Source organism: Nicotiana attenuata, unplaced genomic scaffold (assembly GCF_001879085.1).
Source record: "Nicotiana attenuata strain UT unplaced genomic scaffold, NIATTr2, whole genome shotgun sequence".
NCBI lineage: Eukaryota > Viridiplantae > Streptophyta > Magnoliopsida > Solanales > Solanaceae > Nicotiana > Nicotiana attenuata.
Window position 1 is genome coordinate 367330 of NW_017670809.1, and position 11411 is coordinate 378740.

At 32.5% G+C, this 11411-nt stretch overlaps 1 protein-coding gene and 1 long non-coding RNA gene across 2 annotated transcripts in view; one reads left to right on the top strand and one right to left on the bottom strand.

Moving 5' to 3' along the window:
• The first annotated feature begins 1971 nt into the window (after positions 1-1971).
• On the top strand, positions 1972-4220 carry LOC109243540. Its single transcript, XR_002070578.1, has 2 exons — positions 1972-2210; positions 3509-4220. It is a non-coding gene; the product is annotated as an uncharacterized LOC109243540 (long non-coding RNA).
• Positions 4221-8669: 4449 nt separating this feature from the next.
• Positions 8670-11411, bottom strand: part of LOC109243541 — a 6895-nt gene continuing 4153 nt past the window's right edge. The window contains exon 7 of the mRNA XM_019410483.1: positions 8670-9058. Coding sequence (XP_019266028.1) covers positions 8987-9058 — 72 coding nt within the window. The 3' untranslated portion in view covers positions 8670-8986. The remainder of the gene's footprint in view (positions 9059-11411) is intronic.

The following is an 11411-nucleotide window of genomic DNA, read 5'->3' on the forward strand; positions in this document are numbered from 1 at the left end:
GTTCAACTACGTTTTATTGTAGTTGGTTGAAGAGCTCTCAATTAGCTGTGCCTAATTAGTATGCATAACTCGGGAGAGAGTGCATATTTAGGTAATTGTTGAATAACACCACTCCCAGAGTATATGAGGGATCAATAACCGAGGGTTTAAAGGTGGGATTAGGGATAACGAAGCCTTGGGTGCGATCTGAAGTGAGCTGTATTAAAAGCCAGCTAGCGTAGCTCGGGAGAGTGCGTCTAGTAAATTGTCGTAATTACTCGGGAGGGATTTACTGTAATAAGAGTGCTCATGATCGGTAGAGAATACTTAGGCGAAATTATAGAAGACGTAGCGGGAAGGATTCCGATAATTGGGGAAATCATAACTCTAGACCTCATTAATCTTTTCTCTAACCCTCAGTATCGTTAGTTGTTAATTTACTATTTTAATTTGTTAGTTAATTAGTTAAACAAAAGAATCTTAATATCTATAAGTTAGGAATTGTTCAAGCTTGTCTTCTTGGTGACAGTGAACAGTTGTAGCTAAACCTTAGTTCTCTGTGGGATTCGACTCCGGACTTGTAAACCGGATTATATTTGCAGCGACCGCATTGTCCTTTTATAAGGCATAGTTGAGCGTGATCACCGAGATTACTTATCCTTGAATTATTTCTTATCGACTATTTGGTTTGGTGTATTAAAAATAGCATGCATTTCCATTTATTTTTTTTAAAAGATATTGTTTGTTCACACATCTCCATGCTCTTTGGAAAAGGTTTTGAAAGGACAGTTATATCTTTATACATGTTTATCTATGTATTAAATGCATGGTATTGTTATTATCATGATTTGCTATGTATAAAAATGATACCTAATTAAATAGGATGCATAACTAACATATGTATTATGTATACATAGATTGAAAAATACTAGTACCAAACAAATGACTAATAATATTAAACTAATACATATATTATTTTTTCCTTAATACATCCTACCAAACGATCCCTATATATCTAAAGTTTGCAAAGTGCAGACAAATTTCAAAGTCCTTATTAAACTGGCATAAAAGAATGATGAGTCTTCTTAAGTCGATGGACGTCACATTACATTAACTTTCTGTGAAGTATCACTTGAGTAGGAGCCTCTGACTCCAATTCAAAAGTTGGAAGTCAAACCAAAATTTGATGCATAAGTTTGAGGAATATTTTTTTTAACGGGGGACCTAAGATGATCGATCAGTTAAATAATGACTTGAATGATAATTCTATATTCAAGTGGTAGTAAACTTTGATTTTTATCTTTTTGACAAGAAGCTTACTACTTTTAGCAATTTTCTTTCTTTTTAAAATTCGCACTCACCATCCTGTAGGGATGGGCGTCGGTCGGTTCGATTCGGTTATAAATATTATCAGTGTAATATATCGGTTAACCGAACCGATAAGAAAGAGGTTATCGGGTATCAGTTAATCGGTTATCGATCATTATCGATTTACCCGATAAGATAACTCAATCTAGAGTTAAGCAAAAAAGAAAAAACAATTCACTAGAGTTAAGCAAAAAAGAGAAGAACTAAAACGTACAACAGAACCGAAACAATTTCTGACCCCAAAAAAGAATGGGAAAGATCAGCTCTTGGAATTTATTTATTTTAGAAGTCAAACCTACCCCTAACCAAAAATCTACCGAACTTAATCAAACCCCATAAGCACGTTAAGTTCTTGAATTTACTTTATTTGATAGTCAACCCTAAAAAAATTTTAAAACACTGAATTCATCAAATAACATAAGAAAAGTCGCAAAGAAACACTAAACTGTTGTGATAAATATCACATTATGGTGGATGTCTACTCTTTTTCCATGATCTTAATCTCAAATGCCTAATGACATATTCAATGACATATTTTGTATGTTCAATGACATATTCCATGACATATTTTCTTCACTTTGTATGCCTATATAAAGGCCTTGTAATAGATAGGAAAATACACACAATTGAAGAAGAAAATATCTTCCTTCTCTCTATCTCTATTTCTTGTTCATGTTTTACAAAATTGCTTTTATTTCCTTGTTCCATGTTGTTACTTTGAGTTATATTTAATAACACGTTATCAGCACGAGTCTCTAACCACTTTTATATATATCTACAAAAAATTTCCTACATCCAGAAAATTTGCAATTAGAAGCCATATATATCATCTCATGGTTAGATGTAAAGAGAAACTACATATGGTAAGTAAAAACGTAAGAAGGTGTGAGTATTTTATACTTGTCATTCCTTTAATATCACATATGCACACAACTTCGTACTACACATGTATTGCATAAGCACATATTAATATTACATCTTTTATATCACATGAATGGATTGAAATTTTCGAAGTTCTAAATGTGAAAATCATAGTAACAGTTAATTGTTGATATGATGCATGTCATGGTAACCAAGGATATGTTATATAAGTTATTTTATGCATATTTGTGTGTTAACTATCTTCAATATGTCCTGTCACTTTTAATATTTTCTTTTACTTGAATGGATATTTTTTCCTTTTGGGTTTTTGCCCTTGCATATAGTAAAAAAAGGAATTAAAAAAAATTGGTCATACTAATTAGAAGCATAAATCATCTTGAAGAAAACAAGAAATACTTCACATCTTTATCTAGGTTGATTAATTACTTCTTTGAAATTTGGAAAACAAACCAACTATTGAGAAAGTATACTTCATAATTTATGATTGTATCATTTGAAAGCAAACAGTGATTAGTATGACTACTAGAAGAGGTATTTTCAAGTATCCATGACCTACTTGATGCTTGCTACTGACTTACCATTTTTAAGTATTTTATATGAATGATGCATAAGCTACAACTGGTAAGTTATTACCTATAGTGTCACTTTTCAGGTAATATAAATGCCGAATTTATGTATTAGTACTGTATATGTGTTGTTATCTATATATTGTACTTTTGATAAATTTATTTACTCATTGCTTGGTTGAATTGAGTGAAGGAAAGTCATGACGTTAAATCAAATCCAATAGGTATGGTATACCCCGAAAACAACAATATTTTTCTAAGAGGCTCAATAAATATTATGACAATGATTTTATGATCCATTTAAACTCTAATAGAATTTAGAAGAAATATTCCGACTACAAACAGTTGTATTTCATATAAATGCTACAAATAATTGATAAAGTTTTACGTTGATTTGAGATTTGTACACTTATTTAAGAAAACAAATTTGATTTGTTAAGTTGCAAATTAGCTGTGTACAACGTTATTGGCATGTAATTAAAATTAAGGCTTGAGAATGAATCTCAATATTGTTTAGCCTATTATGCATTGATTGAGGGTAAGACATTGGGATCAATTCCTTATGCTCCATAATGATAAGAGTTAGGTTTGAGTCCCAATTTATTATGGCCTAACATGACTTTATATTGGTGAGACATTGGGTTTGGGTCTCAATGTACCATACTGATGATATAATGCTGACTAAAGAAAAATAATGTAATTTTCATGAAAAGGCATGAAGATTGTCCCACTTGATTAGCTCCACTCTTGAAGTGAATATGGTAGCAGGGCATAATAAGTCTAAATGAAGACAAGTGGCTGAACAATGAACATGAGCGTTCCAAATAATAATAATCATCACAATGATTATAAAAGGAGAATAACAAGGGTTCTCAAAATAAGACCTTCAAAATGTAAAGGCAATGTTTACCAACAAATTGGTATGAAGCACATCACTAATTATGATCCATTCCTTGAAGAGAATGTAACTTGTGATAAGCATTGAGAATGCAGATCCATTCCTAAAGGTGAATGTGGCAATATGTGACAAAGCAATAAAGACATGCAATTCATGATTAGATGAATATCACACAACTCACCTCTAAGGGAGGTTTGAGCGAAATAAAGAGAATAAATATTATTGTGTGGTTACATGAATATGTCATTGGTCGCGTACATGCGGTACACCAAAAATTATTTTGTCATACCTTACAAAGTTATTAAAGGCAAAATTAAAGCAAGAAATGATTCTGCTTATGATAATTTTGACCATGACAATTATTATGATATACTTTTCTCAGTGAATGAGACATTTACCATATGAATGGTATGATAAAAGATCTTGTAGTACAAAAGCTGTTAAGAGCTCCGGAAAAACTAATTTGTTACTATCCGGATGAATAAAATTATTCATGACATTGATATTGTAAATGTCTCAAAAAGAAACTTTTTGAATTTCAAATGTATAAATCAAAGTGGTTGGCATATTGAGACTATAAATGAAAGGAAGATTGAATATCTTCATATTTCAATAATTATACCGGGTAAATATGAAAGGTTACCCGATCTTCTTTCTATTTGTAATACACAAATATAAGCATGATGCTAGAATCATATGCCACAAGTAAACTAGAGGTTTACTAAAATACATATTAGTTGGCATGACCGGTTGACCATCCCGGTTCAATTATGATGCAAAAAATTAATTGAGAATTACATTGGCATATATCGAAGAATAAAAGATTCTTCAAGAATTCCCTTGTGCTGGTTATTCTCATGATATACCAGTTAAGGTTGGGATTGAATCCCTTGATTTCTGGAACGAATAAAAGGTAATAAATATATGGGCCCAGTCACCTGCCATGTGGACTGTTTATTATTAAATAATTTTAATAGATGCATATATTCTATGGTCACATGTGCATTTGTTATCAACTTGCAGTTTGGCTTTTGCAAGATTGCTTGCTCAAATTATTAGAGCACAGTTCCAGAATATAAATTATGATGATTTATCTTGATTATACTGGTTTAAATCCGAGTTGGTTTAGCAGAAATTGTATGCTTCCAATTATAGTTAAATCATTGGTTATGAGAACAAAACTCCCAAAAACGAAATTTGGTATGAGGTGTATTATTTAATATACAGCAGCACTTGTACGCATCTAGCCAAGTTATGAAAATTTCTCCCTATCACAATCGGTTCAGGGTCAGGAACCAAATAATTTCTATATAGAAATATGGATATGTTATATGATTTAATTATATCACCACAATACACAGAGATGAGTTCCCAAAGAAGTTTGGGAAATGTGTTGGTAATCCCAACATTAGGGGGAGAAAATGGACAGCTGAGAAAGTGATACGTGAAATGAATTATTATGAATACATATAGATCCTCGTACAAGAAAATATGAACTTGAAGTTCAAGTGATAATTAATGTATAAATTATTGCCAGACGCATTTGCTGACCCAAAGTTAAATGTCATATTTCAGCTGCTAATGCTCTAAATAGAATAAAGTCCATGAGGGACATAGTCTATGGCACGCATGAAGCGTAACAGACCAATCGGTTCCAAAGATAAAACTCCTTGAAGAAGGAGAGGGAAAAATGTTCAAGATGATCACAATAACGAGGCAAGTGCTCTAGAAGAGCAACACGACAAAACACTTCGTAAGACCTCATGTGAGAGGCTCGGGTACCTGAAAATAATGAGATAAAGAGATCTCAATAAGTTATGTCTTATTGTGTAATAATTGAACTGATATAAAATGATCGTTGACGATGTTGTTAACATAATGTAGCGCTCAATATTATTAATATTGACGAGGATCTTGAGCTCAAATCTGTCATGAAATTTGAACAGATAAATGATTGGCCAAATGAAATACGCAATGAAAATTGACTTCACTATAAAAATATGAAGTTGGGCGGATAGACCCAACACCTGAAAGTATAAAGCCAATGGAGGTATAAATGTGTTCTTGTGCAAAAAGTTCAAATCGATTGACATAAAGACGACTTGTGACACAAGAAAATTAGTAACTATCCTCACATTGATTATATGGAGACATGTTCTCTTATGATGGATATAGTCATTTCAGGTTTTAATCTGGCAATATATGAAAAACTTGATATGCGTATAGTGGAAATCATTGAAGGATTTAAATTGTCTTGGAGCATATTATGGTTTTCAAGAAATTTATTAAATAAAGCTTCAAAAATCCTTATACTGATTGAAACAATCAGGGCGCATGTGGTATAATCGCCTGATTGAGTACATGTTGAAAGAAGGGTACAAGAATGATTCAATTTGTCCTTGTGTCTTTACAAAAGGATTTGGATCTAAATTTGCTATAATCGATATTGTATGCTGATAATTTAAATACCATTGGAACTCCTGGGTAGCTTCCTAATGCAGTAGACTGTTTAAAAGAAAGAATTTGAAATGAAAGATATTGGAAAGACAAAATTTTGTCTTGGTCTACAGATTGAGTATATGAAAGATGAAATTTTTATCCATCAATCAGCATACACTGAAAAGATTTTAAAGTGATTTTATATGGATAAAGCAAATCCATTTAGTACCCCGATGGATGTGAGATCACTCGATATAAATAAAGATACATTCAAACCTCATGAAAATAATGAAGAACTTCTTGGTCTTGAAGTACCATATCTTAGTGCAAATGATGCACTAATGTATCTTGCTAACACTACAAGGCATGACATAACATTTTCAGTTAATGTCTTAGCAAGATATAGCTCTACTCCTACAAGGAGACATTGGAGTGAAATCAAACACATATTGTGTTATCTAAATGGGACTACCAATGTGAGCTTATTTTATGGCAATGATTGCAATCCCGATCTTGTTAGTTATGCCGATGTAGGGTATTTATCTGACACACATAAAGCTTGATCACAAACATGCTATGTGTTTACATGTGGAGGCATTGCCATATCTTGGCGATCGACTAAGCAATCAATCGTGGCTACTTCATCTAATCATGCTGAGATAATTGTTATTCATGAAGAAAGTCGAGAAATGAGGTCTATAATACATCTTATTCAAGACAAATGTGGTTTGAAGTGTTGCAAACTACCAAGAATTTTGTATGAAGACAATACAGCATGCATAGCCCAATTGAATAGAGGATTCATAGAAAGGAGTTAGGGCAAAACACATTTCACCACAATTATTTTTCATACGTGATCTTCGAAAGAACGGTGATTTCAATGTGCAACAGATTCGTTCAAGTGATAATATGGTTGATTTGTTCACCAAATCTCTACCGATGTCAACCTTCAAGAAACTAGTGTACAAGATTGAGATGTGAATGATCAAGGATGTGAATTGATGCTCCCATCAGGGGGAGTTAATATGCGTTGTACTCTTTTTTCCTTACAAGGTTTTGTCCCACTGGATTTTCCTTGCAAGGTTTTTAACGAGGCAACCAAAAGGCGTATTTCTAAACATGTGTACTCTTTTTCCTTCACTAGGATTTTTTCCCATTGGGTTTTGTTTTAGTAAGGTTTTAACGAGGCACATTATCTATAGACATCCAAGGGGGAGTGTTGTGATAAATATCACATTATGGTGGATGTCTACTCTTCTTCCATGATCTTAATCTCAAATGCCTAATGACATATTCAATGACATATTTTGTATGTTCAATGACATATTTTGTATGTTCAATGACATATTCCATGACATATTTTCTTCACTTTGTATGCCTATATAAAGGCCTTGTAGTAGATAGGAAAATACACACAATTGAAGAAGAAAATATCTTCCTTCTCTCTATCTTTATTTCTTGTTCATGTTTTACAAAATTGCTTTTATTTCCTTGTTCCATGTTGTTACTTTGAGTTATATTTCATAACACAAACAATTGATTCCAACATTATTACGTTCAAGATTACAACTTTTTACAACTAAAAACACAAGGAAAGAATGAAGTGAAGCCCTAATATATGTATATACTTAAGGATAAAGTAGTAATTTCATAATTCTTATTGGATTATCGGTTAACTCATTAACAAAATTGGCAAACCGAGGCCTAAATCGATAACCCAATAGTGAAAAGATTCTAAATAGTTATCGAATCGTTAACCCAATAACCCAATACCGATAATCCAATAAATAACTAACCGTTCGGGTTATCGATTTTACACGATATATGCCCAACCCTACCTTCCTATAATGGATGCTATCCACAGTACAGCACAGCTTTTTGACAAAAGGAATATCACAAACTGTGATCAATTCTTCAGCATTTTCCCTTTTAGAGGAGAAATTATCCATAAAGTGATGTATTAATTATTTAAAATTTTGGTTTAAAGTCTTTGCTATTGGCTAAAAGATGCCAAATTGGAGAACAGATGAAATTGTCCATAAGAATACAGCGAGAGGTGAAAATATTAGAACTCCAAAATATATATATGACTAGCTTGATCAAACCATGTCCAACTCTATCAACTTCTATGAGTTTACATTCTACACATTGAGAAAAAAACAATATATATTTCACAATTATATCACTTAAAACTATTATTACAAATAATTCTCTTGATTAGCTAGTGACTCGGAAAAATGGCATGTAAAAAGTGTTAGAAATTAATTTATTTCTGCTTAAGTAGGTTATTCAAGTATAAGCAGAAAAGAGTTATCGAATTCCACGAGGGTAGCCACTTTCTTCTTTGACCCAAATAAGCATCACACAAAGAACAAAAATGAAAGAAAAAAGAAGCGACTTAAAAGAACAAGCTGAATGAGTTTAATAAGATTATACATACTACTCCCTCCGTTCACTTTTACTTGGCACGTTTTAATTTTTTATGCCCCTTAAAAAAATAATAAATGAAATGCATAATGTGAACTTCCCAATCCTTGTGAAACAAAATCAGAAATGCTAACAATATATAACCTAAATAGACAATATTCAATCGAGTGAACAGCCTTATGCTTTCTGTGGCAATGGCACTGTTGGCACTACCATACAAACTTTATGCTTTACTACTCACTAATAATCTTTTCAAAAATAAGACAAGAATCGATAGGTGATAAATGAACACCAGACAAATAAATAGTGCATGTTAATCGCAAGCAAATAAATATATATATATATATATCAGTAGACAGACCATGCATCTTGGTTCTTTTCAATTGATGTGTAGCTTCTTCGCTTCAAATTACTTTGCTCTCCTATCCTACTTGAATATTTTGCGGCAGATAAGTTTGCTGACTCTAGTGGACAATATTAACCATGGAATGATTCCCACCTGCAATTACATTACACAAGTTAGCCATAACATCGTTCAAACAAAAGATTGGCAGCTTTGGAAGTGGCGTAATTAATGAATACTTGCTTAAGATCATATCATATTGGCACATTCAACCAAATAGAAGTTGCAAAATGAATCAACACAAAGTAAGAAAAATTAACAAAGACTGACATCTTCAGAACTCTCAGGCTGTGTTAGGTACGAAAAAAAAATATTTTCTGGAAATGTTTTCCAATTTTCTCATATTCGGTTGATTTATATGTTCTGAAAAATATTTTCCTTATGAACCCATTTTCCTCCAATTGAAAGAAAATGTTTTCCTTATCAAGAAATCATTTTCCAAAACTCCTTCTCAACCTTCCCCACCCTCACCAACTCACCCCACACCCCCACACCCATCCCACCCCAGCCCCTCACTCCAAAAAAAATATTTTTTTTTCAAATTTCAATTTCTTTTTTCTGTCACCACCCACCCTAACCCCCCACCCCCACTGCCACCCACCCCGCACAATAAAAAAGTTTTTTTTATACTTTCTTTTTTGTAATTTTAAATTTTTATTTTTTCGTTTTTCTACACCCCACCCCCGGGAAAAAAATATTTATTTAAATATATTTTCAATTTTAGTTTTTTCATCTTTCGGCAGGTTCGAAATTTTACAAGTTCCAAAGTTACGAGTTCGGAAGTTTATGTGATTGGAATTTTACGGGTTTAGAAATTATAAATTTTACGGGTTCAAAATTTCGCGGTTTCAAAAGTTTAGCGGTTCGGAAGTTCATGAAATTTGTAGGTTCAGAAAGATTGTTGGTTCGAAGGTTTATGGCTTCATGTTTATTGTATCTAAATTATTTATGAATACTCTTGAGAAGTTATTTTCCTTAATTTGCGTACCAAACACCGAAAAATAAATAAAATTACTACTTATTTTCCAAAAAAAAAATTTCTTAGAAAACATTTCCGTTATACCAAACACGCTCTTAGTCTCAAATTTTTTACAAGTGAATGGACAGCAAAGAGGTCAAGGCAATTTAAGTAACTATGTATGAACTTAGGTTTCCACAGGAAATAGGGATGGATGGAGATACGAGAGAATAAGCACCCCACCCCCACCCCTACAAAAACTAATTTCCTTTCGTAACCTCTTTTTGAACGGGCAAAATATCAGCAAACTATACAAGTGTCCAGAAATTGAGTACATCCTTCTCTTTGAGTTGTCGTAAAAGACAAATTATGGGTTTCAAGCCTACGAGAGCCAACCTATCAAAACAGTGCTTCTCCCAACCTTCTGTTTGGCCGAGCTTATTTTTTTGTTCAAAAGTACTTTTTTTTAGCCAAAAGCATTTTTTTGTTAAAATTAATGTGTCTGGCAAGTTTTTTGAAGGAAAAAAAAGTGTTTTTGAGTAGAAGTTAAAACAGTTTTGAAGAAGCAGAAAAAAATAGCTTCTCTCCAAAAGCACTTTTTTGAGAAGCGCTTTTGAGAAAAATACACTTATAGCCTGTTTGGCCAAGCTTTTTTTTGGGCCAAAAGTGCTTTTGGCAAAAAATTGAGATGTTTGACCAAGCTTTTAGAAGGAAAAAAAGTGTTTTTGAGGTGAAGCAGAAGCATCTTTTGAGAAGCGGAAAAATATAGCTTCTTCAAAAGCACTTTTCTGAGAAGCGCTTTTGAGAAAAATACACTTAGAAGCAGTTTTCAAAAGTTTGGTCAAACACTAATTACTGCTCAAAAGTGTTTTTCTAATTAATTACCCAAACACAAACTGATTCTCACAAAAAGTACTTTTTTGAAAAACACTTCTCAAAATAAGCAGATTTTAAAAGCTTGGCCAAATATGTTATTAAAAGCACTTTATAAAAGCTTGGCCAATTAACACTAGTTGTTGCTCAAAAGTGCTTTTCAAATTAATAGCCAAACACAAACTATTTTTCACCAAAAGTACTTTTTTGAAAAGCCCTTTTGACAAAGGGTGTGTTTGGTATAACGGAAAATATTTTCCAAGAAAATGTTTTCTTGGAAAACAAGTAGTAATCTTATTCATTTTCTGGTGTTTGGTACGCAAATTAAGGAAACTGACTTCTCAAGAGTATTCATAAATAATTTAGATATAATAAACATAAAGCTATAAACTTTCGAACCAACAACCTTCCGAACCCACAAATTGCATAAACTTTCGAACCGCTAAACTTTCGAAACCGTGAAATTTCAAACCCGTAAACTTCCAAACACATAAACTTTCGAACTCATAACTTTGGAACTTGTAAAATTTTGAACCTTTAAACCGAAAAATAAAAAAAAAATTAAAACTGAAAAATATATTAAAAAATATTTTTTTTGGAGCGGGGGAGGGGGGGGGA